The following is a 25,581-nucleotide window of genomic DNA, read 5'->3' on the forward strand; positions in this document are numbered from 1 at the left end:
AACACGACGAGTTGAGTTTATACCAAAAAGTTCCACTTTGGTTTCATCTGACCACATGACATTCTCCCAATCCTCTGCTGTATCATCCATGTGCTCTCTGGCAAACTTCAGACGGGCCTGGACATGCACTGGCTTCAGCAGCGGAACACGTCTGGCACTGCGGGATTTGATTCCCTGCCGTTGTAGTGTGTTACTGATGGTGACCTTTGTTACTTTGGTCCCAGCTCTCTGCAGGTCATTCACCAGGTCCCCCGTGTGGTTCTGGGATCTTTGCTCACCGTTCTCATGATCATTTTGACCCCACGGGATGAGATCTTGCGTGGAGCCCCAGATCGAGGGAGATTATCAGTGGTCTTGTATGTCTTCCATTTTCTGATGATTGCTCCCACAGTTGATTTTTTCACACCAAGCTGCTTGCCTATTGTAGATTCACTCTTCCCAGTCTGGTGCAGGTCTACAATTCTTTTCCTGGTGTCCTTCGAAAGCTCTTTGGTCTTGGCCATGGCGGAGTTTGGAGTCTGACTGGTTGAGGCTGTGGACAGGTGTCTTTTATACAGATGATGAGGTCAAACAGGTGCCATTCATACAGGTAACGAGTGGGGGACAGAAAAGCTTCTTACAGAAGACGTTACAGGTCTGTGAGAGCCAGGGATTTTCCTTGTTTGAGGTGACCAAATACTTATTTTCCACCCTGATTTACGAATAAATTCTTTACAAATCCTACCATGTGAATTCATGGATTTTTTTTTCACATTCTGTCTCTCACAGTTGAAGTGTACCTCTGGTGCAAATTACTGACCTCTGTCATCATTTTAAGTGGGGGAACTTGCACAATCGGTGGCTGACTAAATACTTTTTTGCCCCACTGTAAATGAAATGAAAGCATTAAACAATGAGGCAATTTGTTGGTCTGTGTGGATGCATCTGGTAAAGCCGTGGAGATAATGCAGCAGAGTGATGACACTGTGCCACAGAAAGGGATCGGGTTTAGAGAACGTGACATATCATGAAATGTCCTTCAAGTAAAACAATTTTGACACCCAGCAAACAGGGTCTAGCCCTAAAAAAATGTTTTTCAGTAAAAAAGAAAGCAAAGATCAGCGAGGTTTTCTTTGGTGTGTTTGTTTGTTTTTTGAACCAGCCGTCCACCGACAGCTTCTTGATGTTGTATGCACATCTGCACAGCTTGGCTTCTGTACTATGGGTGATGAGCCGGGCAGATAGGAGAAGTAGCAGGATTGCCTTCCACTGAAGCACAGACAGAACTGACAGCCCCAAGTCGCAGCTGAATTTTGGATGATTGATCTACATTAAAAAACTTTTACAGTCCCTGATTTCTCTAATATCTTGTAAAGATTTGGAGGTTGTTTCCCTTTTGTCACATGAAAAATTGAAAATTCAATTTACTTTGTTAAGCACCTTTCTGTTTTTTGGGGTGAAGCTTAAAACAAAATCAAAACCACTGCCAAGCCTACCAACCATATATTTGTACACCTAATATATCACCAATATTCTTCAGTGAGCTCTACAGTCTGCGCCCTGAAACCAGCAGTAGTAAATTTACATTTTTTGGCCTTTTATTTTCTTCTGTCTTGTACTTTCACATTTTACTGGATAATATATTTTAGATTACCTGGTTTATAGGCTCAGGGCTTCACCGCAATACACTGCATTCATTTTAGATTCTATTTTAGTGACTAAGATCTTATTCACAAGGCTCAAGCCTTTCATCGGCAACCCAGAAGAAACATTCCTTCATTTTCCAGCAGTAAAGATATTAATTTAAAATTATAAATATGTTTTCTGACAAAAGACATAAGAAACAGGCAGAAAAATGTCTGTAAATTTGCACCAGGAGAACTTCAGTGCTACAAATATGAGTTGCCGTTAAAACCCAAATTCCAAAAAGATGGGATGTTGTATAAAGGTAAATATAGTGTAATGAGGACTTTCATTGCATTATTATTATTTACATTTTATTCAGGGTCTCAACATTTTCAGAACCGGGGCTGTAAATCACCAAATATCAGTATTGATCAACTGCAGCCGTCTTTCTCTAACCTTAACGATGTGCACTTCCTCAATTTGGTCCTGTCACTGCAGATCAGATTTTATTTTAGCTTCTCCTTTTTACTTTCAGCCATCTTCGCAACCCACAGCCAGAACATCATCTGCCAATTCTTCCTCTTTGGAGTGAAAATATGCATATAAAAAAAGTTGAATATTTCAGCTGTTTGTGACCTGAAAAGATACGCTTGGCCCAAATAAAGCAGGCATTGCTACAATCTGTGTGGGTTTGAAAAACATATGTTACAAGAAAAAGTAGATGATAGTACTAATTTTTTATTATCCCAGACCTTTCAGTCCCACAAACAAAAATAACCGTGATTCTTTTCAAACAAGGCTGGACGTCCTCGTGAGAGCAGTTTTGGCGTTGCACCGTGCGCTCATGAGTCCAAATAACGCAGAACTAGAAACGCATCCAACACTACAAAATGATACCACGGGAGTGCTGGGCTGTAGATCAGACGGCCCGATGATTCACCCGCCGATTTCTACGCCACCGCACTTTGATAGGCCGTTAACGAGGACAGCATTCAGCACTGCAGCCTCTCAGCGGAGGTGTAATAACTTACTGCAGGCTTTTAATGAATAAATCCAATCTCTCACTGCCCATCTCGCTCTGCCAGCCGCTGGTCCTCTGAAGCTGAGTGTTGAGTTTGGCGTAGAAGTGCCCCAGTATTAATTAACTGGTGCTTTTCGCTTCTGCCCAGGAAAAAATAAAGAAGAAAATACAAACACAGTGCAGGGCAATATAACCCTGGCCAAGACTGCTGCTAAACAGGAAAGAGATGGAGACGAGAAAGAAAGTGAAAAATGCATCTCCCACTTCAGACTGTTTGTAACAGGGCCCAAAGAGGCAAAGTCAGAGAAAACAAACTGTAGATAAAACTTTTGAATACACTTAGATGTATCCTCGTGGATCTTGACGACCTCAAATAATTAAAAAGAAGGAACAAACTGCAGGTAAAAAATTAAAATGAAGCTTGAATGTTTTAGAAAAATGAGAAATCAGCGTTCAATCCTCCTCCAAGGCTGAGATGGGAGTGGGGGTGTGACACAGGCTGTATATAAAAACTGAATGTTAAAATTTAAGCCAATGTGGAAGTGCCATAAACCTGATTGTTTCTAATTGCCAATAGGAAGCAATTATGTTGTAGACATCTGTAGAAACCCAAATCTAGTTTGAACAAACGCTTTTCTGATGAGTTCATGTCTCTGTATTGAAACCAACATGATGTTCATTTTGTAAATTATTGTCCTCATTAGAATAAAGAAAGGAGAATCAGGACATAATTGTGTCCAAACTAAAACCCTCAACTTCAGGTTTCAAAGCTAACTAATGAGTGACAACATGTAGCTATGGGGTGTGTTAGAGTATTGAAAGAAATATCTAAGGTTTTCTTTTTTTAATTACATTTTTCCCAAGAAATGTAGGCCTTAATCAGTAGATATTGTAAACTTTACCTTATTTGCATATATGTTACCTTACTGAAGGAGAAAGCAACATCAGCTTCTTTGTGAACAGGAAATGAGTTTTCAGTATTAAAGGATATACAAAAATCAAGAAGCTAATTCAAACACGCAACACTACAGACGAAAACACTGTGATACAGACTCAACAATATTTAGTGTAGTACTGATCAGCTGATCTCAGTATGAGTCCACACCCATCATGGTTCAGCTGGTACACTTCTATAGTTCAAGCAGAGCCTGCTATGTAAACTGTGCATTTGCAAGCTGCTTTGCAACCCACTTTCACTCCAGCCTGTCTGATCTTCTTTTGACTATAAAGGTTCTACTTTGGTATTAAATGCTGTGATGTTACATGAATTTAGAGATGAACTCTGCAGACTTATCCTGAATAGTTTTTTTTCTCTGGTCAGCTGGTAATATCTCAAAATATTTTTCTGTAAACTGTTAAATTCTAAATTCCAAATATTTCTTCTCTCCAAAAGTGAATATTTGTGTATTTAATTATTTGTTTATCTTGACTGTTTAAAGGAAATCTGATCAATTTGAACCCTCTCAACAACTCACCAGCCCAGTGCAGTCTCTCCAGAACAACTTGGGAGTCAGCCCCTAATTTTTCTCATTTGTGATTAGCTCTCTAGCTTCAGCACAGTAGTGCGGTGGTTAGCACTGTTGCCTCACAACAAGAAGGTCGTGGGTTCAAATTCACCATCTGGCTGGTGTCATTCTTTGTGGAATTTGTGTGAATTTGCTCATTGATGTCAGTGTCTCAGGGATTAGCAAGCCTTTTCCAATTAAATTTTTTAAAAGAGTCTGAATTTTAAATTTGCTTTGTGCTCGTAAAATTCATGTTTTAATAAGGCAAAAATACTGTTACCGAGTTCACCACCAAAAGCTTTTGACTTCCCACCAATCTCGCACCGATTCTTCCCTGAGATACCCTGCTGAGTAGAAAACAAAGAAACAAACAAGAGTGACAACATCCTCCAGCCCGCCACCTTCCCCCACCCCCACCCCTCAGTGGAGGCACTAAATGAAAACATCAAAGCATTGTGTTTCCAGGTTTGTGCAAGTAAATAAATAGAAACAGCATCGGAGAGATGATGCGTTACGTTATTATATTAGGATAAAGTGAGTCACACACTCTAATGAGCAAATAAATAATGATATAGAGACATAAACTGCAGTATATCACCAGATAATAAATAATACACAGAGAGGGAAAAGGATGGAGGGTGGCTGCAAGAGGAAAGAAAAAGAGCAAGAAAATAGATTCGGTGCTCAGTCTGTCCCAACAGGCTGACAGATGGATGGATGGATGGAGCGAGAAGTGGGGAAATGGAAAGAGCTGTAGCAGAGGTTTAGTCTGTATTTTTAAACTACCGCAGGGATAAGAGGAGATGGAGAGGAATGTAAAGATGGAGGCAGGAGGAGACCGACAGAGGCACGAAGAAGAAGCCTTTCATCAGTGATGCAGACTGAAAGCGATGGACAATGTCAGAGTCAAAGAGAGAGACACAGAAAGACAAAGAGAGATAGTGTTTTTCTTCCTGCCGCTCAGGGAGTATTGTTCGGGAGGTGGAGTGATAACTGGAGCCCCCTCCTTGTGACGGCGGAGGGATACGGGAGGGAGAGATGCAGGTTGCATGTTAATTAAGCTGAATACTAATTGGAGAGACAGAAAGGAGGAGAAGAAGAGACCACCATTTCAGCTTCAACCCTCCTCCCCGTCTTCTTCCCTGTGGGGGACCAGACTCTGATGAGCGCTAATCAAACAGTGATTGGCTCGATTCTTAACTAAGCTGCACAAACTCCATGACTTCGGATCTCTCAGTCTGTCTGTCTGGATTCTAGACATTAAGTCAATTACAAGTACTGTAAATAATTATGCTCAGCAAGTGATTTGCATTTCAATGAACACACAAAATAATCACATGTAATAACAACTAAGTAGCTCCTTCATCTTATTGGCCATAAAATCTAACTATTAAAATTTATTTTAACACAAACACTGTTCCGATCTGGATGCTCATACTGATCGTGGTTAAAGTTTCAAATGATAACCTCATCATTTGATATCAGTGCATGTTCAGCTAATTCCTGTGAGCCAAAAGCATCACACTGCTCTTTTAATCTACTCTTTCTTGTGTTGGATGTCATTAAGGGTGGATATCCCATCCATCCATCCATTTATCCAAAATCTGGTCACATTCGCAGCAAGCTAAGTGGGGTGTTCCAAACATCTTTTTCCCCAGAAACACTTTCCAGTTCCTCCTGGCAGATCCCAAGTCATTCCCATGCCAAATGAGATGGGAAATCTCTCCAGTAAGTTCTGGTTCTGCACCAGGGACTCATCCCATAAGTTATGCCCAGAAAACTTCCAAAGGGAGGTGGCCATGAGGCATTATCCCTTCAGATAGCCAAGCTCCTCATCCCAAGTCTTATAGCCCTTTTCCACTAGTACCTACTTGGCTCGACTCAACTTGGTTTTGGTCGTTTCCATTATGATCGAGTACCCCCTAATGTGCGTGGAGTCATTGTAGCAACATGAAAGTCCTGTGATCGTTCGAATGTGAACTGAACACCACAACAATGGGGCGATATACCTGCTGCTCAGTGTATGGCTTTTTGTAAGACTCGAGGGCTACAGTGTTGTTTTTCTGTAGTCATTTCCCTTGTTGCCAGGTTCGAAAAATGGCGGTTTCGATTTTCGTGAAAGAGGCACTCTCATGACTCATCAAGTGGCACCACTGACTAACCTGCTGACATCACATTTTGGATCAGATCGCTTGGAACCCCGGCAGAGTTGGTATTAGAAAGTATCTGATACCAGGTACGGCCACCTAATTGAAAACCCTAAAAATTGAGTGCAGCCATGTTGAGCCGACCCGAGTAGTTACTAGTGGAAAAGGGCTATAAGAAAAACCCTAATAAGATTTAGGCTACGTCCACATGTACCTGGGTATTTTTGAAAACGCAGATTTTTCTATGCGTTTGCACCTTTCGTCCACACGTAAACGGCGTTTTCGGTCACTAAAAAAGGGAGATTTCTAAAAATTCTGGGCATGGTGGATATTTTCTAAAACTCTGCATTTACGTATGGACGAGGAAAACGGAGAAAACGCAGAAAACGCAGCGTCAAAGATGCGCGCCTTTTTTGACGTCACAGTGTGCGCCACGTTATTGTTTCGGTGAAATGAATTTCTACAATACTATTACTGTTAATTGTGCTCTCTGCAGTGTTTAAATGCTTACATATACACACACAGTTACGGTCCCTCCACACATACGACTCGGTTCTGCTTCTATGCCCCAGCTTTCTTTAATATTTCCCACAGAGGCTTCTAGACTTCTGATTGGCCAACATTTCTACACGGTTAGGAATATAGCGCCACCTGCTGCTTTGGCATGTTCCTAGCAGTGTTTTCCTTCATTTCTGCCTTTACGTGTGGACGGGATTATTTTTTTAAACGAAAACGGAAAATCTCCGTTTTCAAAAATACCCGTGTATGTGTGGACATAGCCTTAAATTCCAGTTTAAAGTCATGTTTTCATACACCCTAGATCGTTTTCAGTTCAGCTGCTATTTTTGGATAGCTTAACTGAAAACGACCACATGCAAATAGCACTCTGTGATTTCACCACAGACCTCAAACTTGTACAGACGAGAAACATCAACTTCCGTTTCAAACTGATCCGAATTTCATGTGGAAGATCGTCAAGTGATGAGCTTAGTCTTCAGCTACAGCCGAGCAGTTTGCAGTGGGAGAATCCACAGTTTCCAAGCCTGGAGGCAATGTGTCAGGTGATAAGTGAGACCAGGATAATACTCATCATTTTTTCAGCATTCAAGGGATCCTACACAGTTAATTCGCCCCTCAGGATGAGGCTGTCAAAGCAAAGTTTTACTGTAACATCCTGAGGTGTCTATAAGGGGACATTCAGAGGAAATGATCTGAACTGTGGCATCGCAATCTTTGCTTGACAGGTTTGCTCTCCTGCAATGTTCTTCAGGTACCAAAAATAAAAATCAAGTAATACGATCATTGTTTGGAAGCACTGGAGGAGACGCAGTGTCCATCACAGGGGCACTGATTTGATACAACTTTATTAGCACTGTTATTCTTTAACCTTATCTAAGCTGCTTTTGCTGACTAAGCAATTACACATATAGGACTCTGAACCTTCTTGTCTGCCATTATTCTAATAACCTCCTGACAAATCTGACTTGATACATAATTCCTCATTCTCTCAAAAATTCCCCTCCAAAATCTCACGAAGCAGTAATTAATCACGTTAATTTACCAGCACTTAAATGAGAAAGTGCCCATTTTATTGCTAAATACATGTGATTCTGTGGACTTCAGTGACTGTGACTGGCTCGGGTTTAAGGATTGCTGTTGACAGTGCTCACACAGCTGCAGAGGAGAAGTCGGGGGGATGCTTGCCGAGAGCTTAGAGCAAATCAGCAGAAAAATATGAAGCAGCAGCGACACAAACACAGGCGAGGCAGAGCTGGGTGATTCTGACAGCCTCGACAGACACTTAAACTGCACTCAGTGCAGTGTGGATGTCACATTTGGATGCAGCAGTGCAGCTCGAGCGTCTTTTTTCATTTCGTTTCACAGCAAAAGTAAATGCAGGTTCAGACTGCGAGGGAGAAAATGAACAGAGAGTCAATGCAGGGTCGGTGTGAACGAGGGAAAGACATTCATTTTTAATTTCTCCATTAAGATTTTGTTATTTTCAGCAGTGCAGAGGATAAAGAGAGGGCGCACGATGCGGAGAACATTTTCTTTTTCCCTGACTCATAACAAACAAACCCTGAAGTCCCTCAGATAGAGATGCTTGAATTCAGGGCCGTTTAGTTCAAGCACTACTCAGCCATTGCTCACTCTCTTTTAAAAAGCGGTTGCTTGTTTGTGCGAAGCCTCTGTGAAGCAGTAAAATTGAGTCAGGGCGTTTATTTCAATAAGTGTTAGAAACAGACTTTGAGGGATCTCGAATGCCACACAGGTTCTCTAATAGCAACAAAAACGCCCACGTTCATGACAGCGAGACACAAACTGACGACCTATTGAGTGTTTTGGCTTCTTCCCAAGAAGAGACTCGCTGACTAAAAATAGAAACGCTGTCACGTTTCAGCCCGAGCGAGGCTTCAGGGGGCACGAGAGTGAAGAGGAAAACCTCCTCTGCTGCACTTTGGACTTTGTTTCTACATATTTCATCTACTTCATCCTACATCTTGTACCCTTTTATCCTTGTCCAACTATTATTTAACCGTCAGTTTGTTTTACTGTCTGCTTGACTTGTTCTATTACTTTATTGCTCATTTCTTTATTGCAAGCAATGCAGCACTGAAGTAGATTTTTCACATCCACGTGGGCCTGCAATAAGATATCAAGAAATTCATGAAAGATTAAACTAGAAGTGACATTAGCTTTTTTAGATATGGTTTTAAAAAAGAAGATAATCTTTTGTTTTCCTTTGAGATTACAAAAGTATTTGCAATATTTCTTTTATTGGTTATCAGGAGCGGTACAAAATGTTGACGCAGCAGTATCGTATTGCTTACTCCTCCATTGTTCAAGCGCTCATCATCGTCATCATCAGGTCTCTTGCAGTGTATGTGTAGACTTGATGTGAGACGTGTTTCTACTGTAGATCATCCTGATGAGGATTGCAAGATCCACACCAAGGATCTATAAGTCATCAGCGCTAACGTTGGTCCATCGGGTGCATCGTGGTTGCTTCTGTTCATTGACTTCATGCTAATGACTTCATGCCTTCGTTTGCGCTGAGTACTTGAGAGCTGAATCCATCCAATCAGTCTCTGGAGATTTGTGGAATTTGGCATTTCAAACAGATTCCTCTTCCAATCTGACTCATTGTATCACTGTATGTAGCTGACTGACTGTCTTATAATGTACTGAGTAGAGGTGGGGATCACCATACATCCCACGATACGATATTATCACAATACTTAACGCACGATACGATATTATTGCGATTTTTAAAAAAAATATTTTGCGATATTCAGATTCTGTACATAAAGGTAAACTTTATCAATATTCATTTTCTCTAATATCAAAGTCTCACACTCAGTCTTTGTCTCATTTCAGTTTTATTGTTGACAAACTGAACGGTTTGTATTACAGTCTAGTCCAACTTAACTGAACGCAACCATCTGGTACAATTATAGCTATTCTGAACTATGCAGTTTATGAAAACTATGCAGCCCCTTCAGCAACTGAAGAATTTGAAAGTAAATTAAAACAAAATCTAATTTTACATTAAATAAAAAAGTTTTAATCTTAATTAAAATAAAACATGTCTTAAATTAAAATAAGTAAACTGTCATGTTTATTGCTGCCAATAACAAGTTAAACACATTTGGACAGTGAAGGAATGTCAGGATTCTTGCTCAGAAAAAGGATCAACATGCTCTGAAGTCAGAGCACAAAAACCTTTTTGTAACAAAATATCGATTTCTGCTGTCCCTGTATCGATACATTATTAGCAAACAAAATATCACGATACTACACAGTATCCATTTTTTCCCCCACCCCTAGTACTGAGTCACTATATTGTGATACAGTCGCATCATCACTGTATCGTGATGAGTAGCTGAGATTCTTGCTTCTGCTATTTAAAGTTACAAATTACCAAACCAGCTCATCACGGCTGTTTCTTGACTCCGAGGGCCGCTGCCTGCACATTACAGACATATACTGATTTACAGGAAAGCCCGTTTAAAATGTCTGTTTATGTTTTTAGGTCAAACAAAACCCTTTCTTTGTACACAGTATGCGTCAACCTCCCTGTATTGACCTCATCATCTCAGCTGTCTTATTAGTCAGACCAGCTGTCAGAGACCCTCTGACTTTTTATTTTGAAATTTGGCTCGAACGCCACCTTCTTGTCTTTGCGCACGGCTCGCTTTAATCAGTGCTCCTCAGCTGCACACCAGGGGCCAGATGTATAAATGATGCATACACACAAAAATCATGCAAATGCCATTTATATAATGCATAAACCGGTATTTATAAAAGAATGATGAGCAGCGAGGATGCACCCTGCAGGTAAGATAAGACAAAACCTGATAGAAAAATAATGTCTTGTGGTATTGTTTTACAGCTTACAGAGATATCTTTAAAATTTCATCCCAAAAGGTTCATTTATGAGCTTAATTTTTGTATGATGAATATCGCAGTCAAGTTCAGTCAATTTTATTTATGCAGCATTTAAAAAAAATAAATGAAGCATGAACTCAAAGTGCCTTTCAGTTGTTTCAGTAAAATCATAGCACAAGTCTCTGAGCCATTTTTCTATTTAGAGAGGGCGTCACATCCAGCTTGTAGCTGCTTTATTTACCACCGACTGTATTAAAGAAGATAAAAATAGCCTCTGTGATATTGCACATTTGAAAAGTCCCTTTTTTCACTGCTATTTTGGTGTTTTGAAGCCAGATGTGACAAACTAGAGATGGATCTGACTGAGAAAACAAGGAACACTTCACGCTAATGCAGCAGCTACCTGTCAGTCATGTGGTACAGCATACCCTGCTTTATTCTCCATTTTGACTATAACGGGGTCCCTAATTTTTAAATAAACATCGTGCTGTGTTAAATAAAACTTATTTAACTAAAACTAAGGACATAAACTTATTGGGAATATTTTTAATGTGGTCATTAATCAGGGAAAGCCAAAGGGTCATTTTCCTATAGCCTTTATGCCACCAGGCTAATATCTGCATCCACAGGAAACGCCCCCTGTTGGCCACTCAAAAGAGTGCAGGTGTAAGACTAGTGTTTTTAGGTAATGTTCCTTGTTGACGCCTGTGATTTGAAAACTGTGAAGCTTACACACATCTTGTTGGCGTCTTTGAGATGGCGTCAATTAGTTTGTTCAGTAAGTTCAGTAAATTTAAATATAATTAAGCCAGAAGTCAGTTATGTGAAAATACCTCCTGCTGCCAGTAATGGACGGTCCTGCTGTGCGTTTTTTATTGTGAATGTAAAATTGCCAGTTGTCCAGCCAGTGACAGTTTAGTCAGGTGGGAGCATATCAAACACTGGACCACTTCTTTACATTTTAGTCATTTTTTCTTTAATTTGAGTCTCATCTGCTGAGCCTATTTCAGGATATGCTTCATAAATGTATTATTGAGCACGATTCTGATGTTACATTTTGATAATTATGATAAAATAACTGTGTTCTGCTGTTGAAGAGAGTCGTCAGTGTTGCAAATTGGTTAAATTGCATGTCTTCTTGTCTTTTTCTCACTAACACAACTAATGAGTGGTGATGTGCCCTCAAACCATGTTGTTTTTGGGCTGTTTGTGTACATTTGTGATGAGAATTTAAATGAGGCTTATACATGTTGTCCTGCAGTTCTACAAATATTGACTTTTACGCAGCGGAGCCATGTGTATATGTAGCTTTATAACTCTATAATTTAAAAAGCTGCTTTACTGGTGAGAGCTTTATGCAGCTGCACCCCTGGGCCTTACACAGCTTCCAAAAACCCACACCTGGCCTCTAAATGAACTTTTAGTGACTGAACAGAATCAAGAGAGGATTTTATTTACAGCTATATCCAAACCTTTATAGTCTGAGAAGATACAGAGGCATACCGAGGAATGCACTCACCAAGCAGTTTCTCACATATTTGCAGTGGTTTGTTTCCAGTCCTCGGGGAGCATCTGCACTTGCATTACCTCCATTTGAGGCTCAAGACTGCAGAGAAAGAATCTCAGCTGGCAGTCGAAAACTAGTTTCAGTGTCATTATGCTGCACGGATAACAGACTGCGTTACATGAATACAAACCTTTCAGTGTTCAATAAGACTTGAAACTCGTCACTGACATAAAAAAATCATCGGGATAGTGTTTACATATCAGAAGCAGTGGGATTATTTTCGTCTATGAATTCAGTTTTTGTTTTTCTGGTTTTTTAACCAGAGGAATCGGCCCCCGCTGACCACTGTTTTTCCATCTTTGAACTCTTATTGCTAAACCATCTCTTATATACACCTTATTTCAGTGGGCTTGAGTCCAAGTGACTGTGGAGAAACGTCGGTATCGTCATTTGTAACAGCTGATAAATAAAAAACCCATCCATCCATCCTCCAGCTCATGGTTGTGAGGGTCGTGGAGTCTATCCCAGCTGTCACAGATAGCTACGTTGACTCCCCAAAGGACTTTTCTGAGTCTCTGTGAAATCTGCATGTAACATGCATCTTACGCATCACTCCAGTGCTCAGCTTAGCTGCCCAGCTTGTAGAACACACAGTCCACTTCCATGCCGAGTTGAACCCGAGAAGTGGGAGCGAGCTTTGCACAGTTTTTCTGGTAGTTGACCTTTTGTCTGCTCATATTTCCTGCATACATTACACATTGCCTGTACAGCAATGTAGCCAATTTGGGCAGGTATGTGGATGTTTGTATTTTGCTGACTGATGTCCATACTCAGTCGCTCGGATACAGCATTCTCCTGGGAGTTGGTGCTCACAGACCCAGGTCAGTCCCATTACTTCACAGAGAGTCCAGAGTTATGTCACAGCTATGTTTGTCAACCTGGCCTACCTTCAGTAGAGCAGTTGCAGAAAGGGAGGACACTCTATCGCTTGGCTAAACAAGAAAAGGAAGAACCATTGGAGACTTTAAGCGACACCGTGGTAGCAGGGATGTTTGATCGTTTCCACAAGGCTCTGCTGGCCATTAGAAGGTTCCTCACTTTTATGTGTAAATAAAAATAAAAAGTAAAAAAAGGAGAAGAGAAACACCCTTCAGCCATGGTAGATGTGTTAACATTGCATAGTTTGTCCACCAGAGGGCACTCTGTAACGTCCTGCAGGTTTTAGATCTCACCCTGGGTCTACACACCTGAATCAAATGATTAGTTCATTACCAGGCCTCTGGAGAACTTCAAGACAAGGGCTGTATCCCAATTCAGGGTCTGCTGCCTTAAAGTACGCAGCCTCAACGGTCCTCAAGGGCCGCGTACTTAAAGACCGCTAAGGCCGGAAGTGCGAGGCTTGTGAAATGGGACGGTCTAGCCTCCGTTGCGCTGCCCAGGTTGCCTAGCAACCATGATACTAACAGCTGGAAACGTTTCATACAGCTTTGTTTGACAGAAATGAAGGAGAAAATCTTTTGTTCATTTGTTTGTTTCTACATGAGCTTTGATCATTCTCTGTAAGATTAAGGTCAGCTATTGAACGGCGTATATTTTAAAGTAAAGGCTTTAAAACCAAGTTAGTACAAACGTCACTAATGTCACATAACTTTGCCGACATGTGGCCAACAGTAATGTTTTAATGATCTTCATTATTAAACATTTGCACATAAATAAGTGACATAATATTCAGTACTTACTTAAAGTTTACTCTTCGGGCGCCCCTCATCTGCCGTTTTTTTCGGCAAAAATATCCACACCCACCGCCGCGCTATGCATTCTGGGATATGTTGGGCCACGAAGTCTACACCACCACGTCCTTAAAATTCAGGGAAACGAAGGACTCATTTGAGGGCCGCATTTCGAGCAGCCTTCGAACTTGGACAGCCTTCGTCGCGTCGCTGTGACGTAATCGGCCTTAAAATGCGGCCTTTAAGGCTGCAGACGCTGAATTGGGATACAGCCATGTTGAGGAGGTAATTTAGCCATTCAAATCAGCTGTGATGGATCAAGGACACATGTAAAACCTGCAGGACACCGGCCCTCGAGGCCTGGGTTTGGACACCAATGCATTAAAGTTTTAGGAAAATCTGTTTCATGTGTCTGAAAGAAACAAAAAAAAAGAATCAGTCTTAAAACCCCCGTATTGGTCATGCTCTGATGTCTTTTTTTCCATTGCTCACTGTGAAATCAGCGGCATCTGAGCCAAATCTGAGCGTTTGCTCTCCTAAGAAGTCATTTAGAGACTGAGACCATGTCTAGAGAGCTTTCTCTCACAGGACTTCTGCTGATTGGAGTCTGAGTGCTCCTTGATGTATTGATCTTCCGTTGATGTGCTCTCTTTTATTGCTTTGAATCCAACTGCACAGTGTGAACACAAGAAGATAGAAAGAAGATAAACGTGTTCATAGTCATCTGAATGTCAAGATGAGAAGACCGGTTTTTACGACTGCCTTATACTGCATGAGCGAGATGATGGAGGCACACTACAGCTTTAGCAAAACAGTGAGCTTTTTATTGCAGCGTTGGATGTTTGTCTGCAACACTAAAAATGCTTGAAAAGTCATTTGGTGTAGTAGTCAGTCGAACAACCTCTGATAGAAACCACTGAATTTCTCATTTGAAAGCTGCTTCAATTGGAGGATACAACCTGAGGAAATCTGACTTTTATTACCAACGAGTTAATGTGGTCGATAACACTAATCTGTTTCATTTTACACGTCAGATCTCCTCGTGTTTTTAAACGTTCCTGCATTCCTAAACATTCCTTTTCCAGTTTGGCATGAAAATGAGACAGGACCTGGCTGAACAAAGTAGAAAATACATTTGATCAAAGCCTTGTTGGAGTATTTAAAGTGGAAATTATGAGGGTTTAGTTCTTGACTAATGAAATCCATCCAGTTCATTAAGTGGAGATTTTAACTGGAGATTTTAGGGCCTCTGCCTGATCACATCCACCTTCTTGGCTGCGTTTCCTGCCTCTCATTTATCTGCGAGAGTGTTCTGTGAAGGTGGCGGCTATCAGACGTAATTGAAGAGCGGGGAGTCGTGTGTTGCAGTCAAGCCTCGTTTTAAAGCTGTAATGCGTCCAAAATTTGATTTGCCTGGCGTTGCCGCTGGCGCATCACAAAACGGAGGTTAATGGTTTTCAAATGTCAGTCTGGGAGCGAGAGAGAGGAGAGAGGCATTTATTTCAGATGGCTAAAGCGTCTTCAGATTAGAGTTTAAACCTTGAAGACTAAATATTTCTTCCATACAAAAACCTGACAAGAATGTAAGACTGTATTTTGCCTCCGAGGATGTTCCTGAGTAATATCAGACCGAGTGATTTCACAGGCTGTAGCAAAACAACGTGAAGCACTTTGAAAACAATTCTTAAAAGCATGAACTCCGTCCTTCAGGTTGCCACGGCTTTTTATTTCCACACTATTAACTGCGGCTGTTCTCAGATGTCTGCTCATCGCAGCGATTTTTCTCTCCTCTAAAATGCGGTCTGCTCCATTTTATTGTTTCATCATTCATTACACGTTCGTCTTTAGATAAAAGCCAGAACAGAAAAATGAGAATTTCCGTGGCTCCACAGAGGGCCTGGAAAAGGGTGGAAAAAGGTGAACGCTTCTTTCAGACACAGTTGATATGCTGTAAAATCACTTCATCAGATCTTTTAACACACCTGTGTCACTGTTTGATATGTCGAATGTCTGTATAAAAATCACTTTTGAGATCTTATTTCCTCTAAATGTGTGCATGTGAGTGTGTATATTTCAGAACAGCGTTGTAGCTGAACACCCTTGTAAATTAAAGCCTTCGTTCCAGTCACATCTGGGTTTGATCTGGACTCGCTTTGGCAAGTACGACTTAGTTACAGCACTTGCAAATATTGTGTGAGCCAACAGTAATGAGGCGAGCATAACATAGTAACATGGGTTGTGACAATTGTGGTGTGTCACAACAGACTGAACATCTGGCGCGTGTAAAGTGTAACTGTGGCTGAGTCGAGGCAACAAGTCTCTCCCTGAGCCAGTGCAGTCAATCAAAGCCAAATGGGGTCCAAAAAAAACTGCAGATTTGCGACACTTTTGGGCCAAACAATTATTTTTATCTAGGATGCTGAGTGGGAGGGGTTGTGTTCTGAACTCTATGCCAAACTCTGATATATGGGCTTGTCAGTGAATCCAATGCTGACTGCCGTCCCTTTCCTCTGCGGCTGACAGGTGTGCTGGTGGTGAATGTGACGTGGAGGAAGAGAACCTACGTGGGAACTCTGTTAGACTGCACCAAACACGACTGGGCTCCTCCAAGGTAACATTTACTATTTACTTTCTTTCCTTGCCTCTATCCAGCACTGTAGACAGGCTATTGGGGTCCAGGCCCAGCCGAAAAGGTTGCTGTGCTCCTTCAGCAAAATTCTGCTGATCTACATACAGTGTTGGGGAGTAACGGAATACATGTACCGCCGTTACGTATTTAAAATACAAAATATGAGTAACTGTATTCCGTTACAGTTACCGTTTAAAAAGGTGGTATTTAGAATACAGTTACTTTGTTGAAATAAATGGATTACACGGCGGTACTTCCCTGTTTCATATTGTGGCGGGTCAGGCCTGTTTGGGTTTTGTTTGACAGCTACGTTCTGTTGTTCCAGGTGGCAGCGTTACGGTTGCCATGGTTACAGGGTGCCGCTCTCTCTCTGCGTGTTTCCTGGGTGAGAGAGGCCTTTTTGTTGTTGTTGTGCTAAGCTAATAGGCAGAATGCTACAGGTATAGCTCGAAAGAATGTAGCATCATGGGCAGTGTAGTCCGTGCTGCAGGGAGAATGGACTGCCATACCCGTTATGCGTCTGTGAGCGAGGGAGGGAGAAAAAGGAAAAGTACGAGCTGTCATCGAGCAAAAACGGGAGCTGGAAGCATGTAAATATAATAATAACCACTGCAGCCAAGAAGAGAGCCTGACGAGCCCAGTTGTAAGTAAGCTATTAAGACTCGACTGTACACCGTGTTCGTGTTTTCCTCCAAAAACAATAGGTTCTGTTGGAGCAGCCTTTCAACGCCTCTCTCTGTCTCTCGCTAGCAAAGTTGACCCAGACAACAAAGTAAAACTAGTTTTCGGCTACAAGCCGACACAGAACCCACCGTATTAGCCAGAGGTCCCTTTACTACGGTTCGGAGCCGCGAACCTTCAGTAACAGTAATAAATCACAGCAATAGTACATTCACGTAGTTGTAAACAGCATGATAATATATTAAGTAATCCAAAGTATTCAGAATATGTTACTCTCATTGAGTAACGTAACGGAATACGTTACAGAATACATTTTGGGGCATGTATTCTGTACTCTGTAATGGAATACATTTTAAAAGTAACCTTCCCAACACTGTCTACGTTATGGGGTGACTGTTGCTCAGGAGGTAGAGCAGGCTGGAAGGTTGGTGGTTTAATGCCTGGCTGCTCCACTCTGCATGCCAAAGCGCTTCTGGGCAAGATACTGAACACCAAGTTGCTCTCTGGAGTGCGAATGTGTGCGAATGTTAGATAGAACGCACTTAAGTGTGGGAAAAAAAGTGCTTGGGTGAATTAGGCCTGTTGCATAAAGTGCATTGAGTGCTCAATTACAGTAGAAAAGCAGTTGCTGCAGCTCAAGTTATTCAGTTAACAGCTTAGTGTTTTTGCAGCGACAGCGCTAACCAGCATGACTGAGGAGGACGCTGACTTTGGAGCAGATGGTCTTAGGCAAGAGATTTTGAGATGCACCCCTCTCATTGCTTCGGAGCTAAGAAGAGATCATTCATCAGCTTGTGAGGCTAGCTCTGAAGCATCATATCACTTAACAATTGCAAAACAAATGGAAACATGTTGAGAATATTCTGTATCTGTGAGGAAATGTATCTCCTGCTTTCTACACTTTGCAGTCTAAGAGAGATATTTTGCACTTTGTCTCTGTGGATACATTTCTGCATGAGCATACTGTGTGCGTTTGTTTGTGATGTGCTTTCAAGTAGCTTATTTATCCCTAACAACAGTAATTATAGTAGTCATGTGTATCTATTTGCTGCGTGTGGGAGTGTTTTAATGAAATAGCAAAGTGAGTTGATGTCTCCCTGTCAAAGTTCATATGCTCTGGTGCCGAGTCTTCCTCTAATATGTAAGACAAACTTTACTCACATTGAAACACACAAGACTAGTGGAGCTCAGACAAATCAACTGGGAGGTTTGGTTGGAGCTGCTGACCGCTATAAATCATGTCAGACCATTCTCCTTTCCAGGACTTATATCACATTAAATTTTATACTTCAGTTTGGTACTGGTCCCACGCCACGGTGCATTGTGTGGGTTGTTTGCAATGGCAGTGAATTGATTTTTCCAGAGAAAAGTTTCAGTAGTCTAGGCCAAAAAAAAAAGACAGACAGACAAAGAAAAAACTAATCAATGAAAAATGTGTTGGACCTTCTTTACTTTAAGTTTCTAAAAGATGGTTCCTTACTCAAGGATGGCATCTGTGGTGAAATAACTTTCATTAACATTTCAAAACTAGAAGTCAGGTGTTTAGGTGGAAGCTCATTTTGATCTGTCTTTCACTTTCACTTAGACAAAAAAGAAAGGTATTATTAAAGATTAAATAGAGAGCCTTGCCTGCTAATGTGGTGCTTAATACAGTCACCAGGAGGTTTTTGCAGCAGTTTTTTTCTCTGCGCTGAAGGTTATAGCAATCGTTTAGTTTGAATTTCGGTTTTCAAAACATCAATTTGGTTTGCTAAGTTGGGTTGTGAGCTTCGCAGTGTGTTTCTCTTATAAGCTCTCAGACATTTACTGTTGAAATCAGGCCCCAAGCAATTCATATTCCCACTGTAAACACACTTAAGGGCATACTGCTGCCTGGTTTATTTCCCTGTGTGATCCACCGCGTTTCGTTTTTATCATTTTATTGTTATTCTTATTGGCTTTTATTTGCTGCTGATTGTTTATTTGATTAACTGGAAAGAGCACCTATTTCTTCAAAGTGCTTTAATGTTGCTAAAATGATAAAAAGGCTCAATTGGCTTTGGGGCTGTCAGCTGTTGTGATGAGCTTTAACAAAAACGCTTTCCACTCTACATCTCAACCGTTTCATAAACGACGAGTGGTTTTTGTAATTGCTGAGTGGAAAATGTGACAGTCCCTCCTCGCTCCGATGAAACCTCTCAATTATCGGCCCTGTGTGTAAGTGATTGTTGTCATGGCAATTACTGCTTAATCTCAGAAAACGGGCACCAAATTCATTCGGGTTCTCATCAGTGTGGACGTCTGTCAATGGTGACCAAATGCGGATTTTGTTATATAATTCAGTGGAATAAAACCCCTTCCTCCTCTATGATTGATTCATCCATTTTTGAGTGAAAACGCAGCTGAAAGATTTAACTAAAATTGGCTGAAATATCAAAAATAAGTTTCAGATTATTAAAAAGTTGAGTGGTCGGAAAGCATCATCACTCAGTTGATTAAAAAAACACGTTTTAAATAGAAGAGATATCCTTGAAATGTCAAAGGAAAATGCATAAAATTTCAGTTGCATGTTCCGGCTGCTTCGGTGACATTCAGGGACACACTGATGGAGAAAAAAGCAATTACAAACATCACAGGAAATGTGAGATATCATCGTTTTAAAATCACAGAGGGAGACGAGAAAGTCTAGTCTCAACGTGCTCTGCAGTCCGTTCCATTAAGAAGGTGATTAATACCCCAAACTCTTTTTCCAAGGTCAGAATTTATTCACTGGGTATTTAACACAAATCAGTCCTGTGATAACGTGTCATAATTAATGCATTAGAAGGCCAGCCCCGATGCAAGGTTGAGAGTCCGGCGTCTAAAGCCAAGCTTTACACTGCGGATAAACATAAAGTGAGGCATTTTTCTCATCACAGCAGACAGGTTTTTGATATGAATAACAATATCCGAGTGTGGAAAAGCATCTCCAGTGTTAAGATGCTAGGCACCGAGGTAAACAGCATCAAAAGACTTCAAAGTAGAAGGGACGGCAAGTGAATACAAAATGTCTCCATATCAAATACAGAGATAACTGTGGATTGTACAGGATTTTTTTATGTTATCAAAAGAGGAGCAGGCTTTGTACAGAAAAAAGTCGATTTTTATGCCTGACGACTGGGTAAATTGGTTCAGATGAGCCTTGAATGGTAATATGTTATCTCATGGGGTCTCTGTCTGATTCTGGAGTTCAGTTTGGGTAACGATATGAACAAGCTGTTCTTGGTATAAAAAATGAAAACCTTTCAGGAACAAAAGCATGGACATGAAAAAGAGAATCTTGTTTTCAGCTTAGGATTTAAGGACGATGTCATGACCTCAACAATAAATAATGGAATACATATTCTACAAATACAACAACACTAGGGCTGTCCTGAATAGCATTCAGTTCGTTCAGTTTTGTTTATATAGCGCTAGTTTATAACAACAGTCACCTCAAGTCAGTGTTGTAGGGTAAAGACCCTACAGTATTAGATGGAAAACACCAACAATCAGAGGACAACCCCTCCTCATCCTCATTAGTAAGCACAGTATCTCGCAAAAGTTTTGCGAGATCTCCAGGAGGTCGAGACACGATGTGTCGGGAAAGCGGTGTTCCTCCCGGCTGTAGTAGGTCTCGACCTCCCGTTAGCTTCGAGATGGTGGGTGTCAGATCTCCGAAAACGTCGGAGCACTTTTGCAAATATCGATGTCTTGTAAGCCGAGCAGATATCTGACGTTTACACAACTACATTCACGTTTACACAACTACATTCACGTTTACACAACTACATTCACGCCTCAAAATAAAATTAAAATTTTATTTTGTTTATTTTGTGACCCAGAAAGAGTAATATTACAACTAAGTAGCTGCCGCCATTGTTGGAATTCAACTTTTGCGAGTTAGTTTTGCGAGATCTCGCAAAACTTTTGCGAGATCCGTCCATCTTAATTTTTTTTTCTCCCATGTCCCCTGCAGGGCTCCGTAAATTTCCTTGTGTGGAAGAGTAAAATCAAAGCAAACTGTTTGGAAGTACAATGTTGAAAGAATTCCACAACAACAATTAACAACAACAACTAAATTAACTAACCCAAATTGCACTTTCCACAGTTACTTTTTAAGTTGCCCAATCCCCCGCTCATTCTCCTATTTGTGTTTGTCTATTATTCAGAACTTAAAGACTTACCTTCTGGATAACCTTCCCTCTCTAACTCACACAAAGGCTGCTTTCGCAGAGCAGAATGAGTTTAATTATTTTTATGTATTTTGTGGCATCAGAGTGGGTTGTTTTTGGAAGTGCACACTGTCCTCTCAAATGTCTTATCTGATTTATTATTTGACACTATATTTTTTTGTTGTACTTAACATGCCCAAGATTACTCCAGTCAAATGATTTGAACTTTGGGACAAGTCAACCAGAAGTCCTTTTATCAGTCTTTCACATGACTGTCTAAAAATGTTGTCCCACTCTTTTTTACATCGTGGCTTCAGTTAATTGAGGTCTTAAAGTTCAGAGCCTTTCAGACTTGTCACAGTCTGGACTTTGAGTTGACCAATATAACACCTTGATTATTTAACATGTTAACAGAGACGTGTAGAAGTAGCTCTTGTCTTTTGGCAGTATTACATTGTCTGATCTTAGGGTGAATTTGCTGGAACATCCTTCTTTGGGACTTTCCCAGGAATGTTTTTCCATTTGTGAACAATCTTTCTTATGGTAGAATGATGGGCCTCAAATTGTTTGGGAATGGCCTTTTAACCATTTCCAGATTTATGGGCAATAACTGTTGGTTCTCAAAGATCTAAGATCAGCTGTAGAAGTCTTTTCTCGATTGAATTGTGTTATTACCCACCTCAAAATTGTCAGAACCTCTGCTTTTGTAGAGTTAGTCACGCTTAAAGATGATCAATTAATCAAGGGCTTTTGATTAATTGATTAGTATGACTGTTATTTGACCAAAGGGAATTTACTTAGTTCATTGTTTTTCTCCTCCTCTGTCTAGGTTTTGTGAATCACCCTCCAGTGACCCTGAGTTACCAGGTGGTCGTGGCCGGGGAAAGCGTATGCGAATTGCCATGGCCGATCGACCCTGTGTAGAGCCGACCCCTGCTGCCAAAGTCCGTGGTCTGTCTCAGCACAGGAGCCGCGGAGGTGGTGTGGCCGGAACAGCTGCACCTATCCACAGCAAAGGAAGAAGAGGCAGTCTTAACCTCATCAACAGCAACTGCCGAGCACCTCCTTCTTTCTTCACTGTGGAGGAGGTGAAACCAGCCTCTCTCTCATCTGGGAAGCGAAAGAACAAGCCACCATCTGACTTGGATCTCAGCCTGGTCTCCTCAGATGATGTTAAAAATGGCAATGGGAAGAGGATTCGTGCAAAATCCCGAAGCGCCCCGTCCACTCCACAGGGTAAATCTGACCCATCGTTTATGGATCCAGGAGGAGGCTGTGCTTCATCACCACCACCACCCATCCTCATTGACTGCCCCCACCCAAACTGCACTAAGCGCTATAAGCACATCAATGGCCTGCGCTACCACCAGACGCATGCACACCTGGAGGTTGAGGAGCAGCGGAAGCCTGAACTGGAACCCATGAAGGATGGAGAGAGCGAAGAACGGCTATCAGACTGCGAGGACAGCATCAGCAACATGACATATGACCTCTCAGAGACAAACAACAGCACTAATACCAACAGCTCCTCAAAGAAAAATGCTCCTCTGTATAAGGTGACCACAGTGGGGTCACCTAAAAACAGACGACTTCTTCTCAGTACCGACCACAGCCCCACAGCCAACTCCAAAACCAGAAGAACCTCACTGCTAAAAGATGGTCTAATTGATGACCTTAGCAATCTGCCAATCATATCTAACATGACTGTGGTCCTGGAGAACTGCATGGTCCCAGACAGGAACTCCTCAGTCGAGATGCCCAAACTGGAAGCTGAAGGTTTGATCGAGAAAAAGGGAAGTGCCTGTGATAAGGGCAAGAAGGCCAACGGGAAGGTAGAGAAGCTGTCCAAGTCAAGGACCAACCGGCCAATTGCTCCAGCCCCTGCTCCCCCTAAACTTATCGCCATACCCAACACAACATATCCATCCAGCACAGCAGATGCGGTTAACTCACAGCAGCCATCTCCTATCGCAGCTGTAGGCCTCACTAGTAAAAATCTTCCTTTGAAACCCATCAAGCCAAAGTTAAGCATTGTTGTAGAGCCAAGCCTGGTCAAAGCTACGCTGGTCAACTGCAAGGAGACCAGGAAAAAAGAAAAGCGGAGACTTAAAGACAAACATAACAAAGATGCAGTGAGAACACCTAATGGAGACAGCAGTGGGATAAAAATGGATGATGGTGTTGGGTCTAAAATTGGGGTGAAAGAGAATTCTGGAAGCCTTCTAAAGGAACACCTCAGCAAGCAGGATGTAATGAATGGACTCAGTGAGAGCCAAGAGAGCAGGATGGCCAGTATTCGTGCTGAGGCCGACAAGGTCTACACCTTTACTGACAATGCGCCCAGTCCCTCTATTGGTAGCTCATCCCGCCTTGATGCAAGTGGTAGTTGCCTGGGTACAGCAGACAGCAGCAGCAAGAATAACAGTCCCGCCTACTCTGACATCTCAGATGCTGCAGATGATGGGGGATCTTCCGAATGTCGGTCAGATGGAATCAGATCCAAGTCTGGCTCCTCGACTTCTTCCGAGGTGAGCTCCAACAGCAACCATAGTAACTCTGGTAAAACTCCACCCACAGCATGCACCCCGTCATCAAAAGACCCCCAGTCCCCGTACTACCACAGTTATGAGCCCTACTACCTGTCAGGATACATGCAGTCAGATAGGCAGAACAGCAGCAACATGACTTTCCACAAAAGCTCAGCCCACGACTGCAAGGGGAAAGACAGAAAAGAAGAGATGAAAGAGGATGATAAAAACTCCTCCCACGAGTTCTCTGATTCCAAGAAAGGTGACGGACCACCTCAGTCTCAGCTACAGCTGGCTATGAGTCAGACCCAGACAGCTTTGGCCCAGTCCCTATATTATGGCCAGTATTCAAGGGGACTGTACATGGACCAAAAACTGTTATTATCTTCCAAATGCTGTGACCAGACATCCAGTGCCAAGCAGAGGGCACAGACTGTGAGAGACGGTGAGGAAGTTAAACATATGGTTGGGTGTTCAGCTGGTGGACCCATGCTAGGTAAAGGTCCGGACGGTGCTAAAGGTTGCTGTGCCAAACCTGTCCTGTCCTATGTAGAGATGAGTGAGAGGGGAGAAAGGGGACAGAGCCTGGGCATAAAGGCAGTGCACGGTGGCATGGTGGACCAGCACCAGGTCTCAATGAAAGACTGTGATGACATCAAGTCACCCTCCTCTTCCTCTTCTTCATCACTCCACAACCCAAACAGTCAGACAGATCTGGACTCAAATGTTTCCTTTTCCAGTGTAAGTTTCTCCCTGTGTCTATAACCTGCCGCCGCCGCTGATGGTGTTGTTGGTGTGCTTTAATGACTGCTGTTGAGTGTCACAAAGAGATTAATCACACAGTGTGTACAGCTAAACCAATAGGTGCTAATAAAAAAAGACCATGTGGCTTCTGTGGTGGTGTAGCTCTACTTTGACATGCTACTTCGTTCAAAATTGTTTGATTTGATGGAGGCAAACGATTTTGATGTTTAGAGAGAGAATTACCACCTTAGCTGTAAAGAAGCTAAAAAAACCCCTTTCTAACCCATAAGCTTGTACAGATTTGTAACCCATGTCTTCTCACAATGCGATTAATCGCTGACTCTAGCCATGCTGATGTAAAAAAGAAAAACAAACAAAGGCTGTACAAATCGAGCGAAAGCTGCGTTGGGGAGGGTAGGTTCATTTTTTTTCTTGGCCTAAATTCTGCACTTGATCATGTGTGAGACGTGTCTTGATTCGTGTCATTGAGAGGGACGCCACAGTCTTCACATCCCACTTCTGAATGGCCGCCTGCTGTTGAAACGTCGTCATCCTTCATCAACATCACACCCAGAGCCAGTGATAGATGGTCTGTCTATGGCTCTGTTCACTCAGTGTTTCCTCTATAGTCATTCAGCAGCGGTGGGCCGCCGCAACAAGAAATTCTCCACCCAGGTTAAAAAGAAAATGTGCAATGAAAGTCATAAATTTGCTTTGCTTTTCCTCCAAAAATCCCAAGAGACAAAGAGATAACATTTAGACTTAATCCAAAAAAAGGCATTTAGTTTTAGCCCCTCGACTAGCCGTGTAAACACAAACTGGGACAGACGTGGACTGGAGTTGAACCAACCGCAAAATGACTCCCACCCACCACTGTTAACAAAGAATTATAGGGGAAACACTGCAAGTAGCACCAACACTTG

At 41.9% G+C, this 25,581-nt stretch overlaps 1 protein-coding gene across 3 annotated transcripts in view; it reads left to right on the forward strand.

The window, feature by feature from the left end:
- Positions 1-25,581, forward strand: part of znf608 (zinc finger protein 608) — a 79,241-nt gene that overhangs the window by 39,237 nt on the left and 14,423 nt on the right. For all 3 annotated transcript variants that reach the window (XM_085179925.1, XM_085179924.1, XM_085179923.1), the window contains exons 3-4: positions 16,428-16,515; positions 22,216-24,655. In XM_085179925.1, the coding sequence (XP_085036051.1) occupies positions 16,428-16,515; positions 22,216-24,655 (2,528 nt within the window). The remainder of the gene's footprint in view (positions 1-16,427; positions 16,516-22,215; positions 24,656-25,581) is intronic.

This window comes from Neolamprologus multifasciatus, chromosome 12 (assembly GCF_963576455.1).
Source record: "Neolamprologus multifasciatus chromosome 12, fNeoMul1.2, whole genome shotgun sequence".
Classification (NCBI taxonomy): domain Eukaryota; kingdom Metazoa; phylum Chordata; class Actinopteri; order Cichliformes; family Cichlidae; genus Neolamprologus; species Neolamprologus multifasciatus.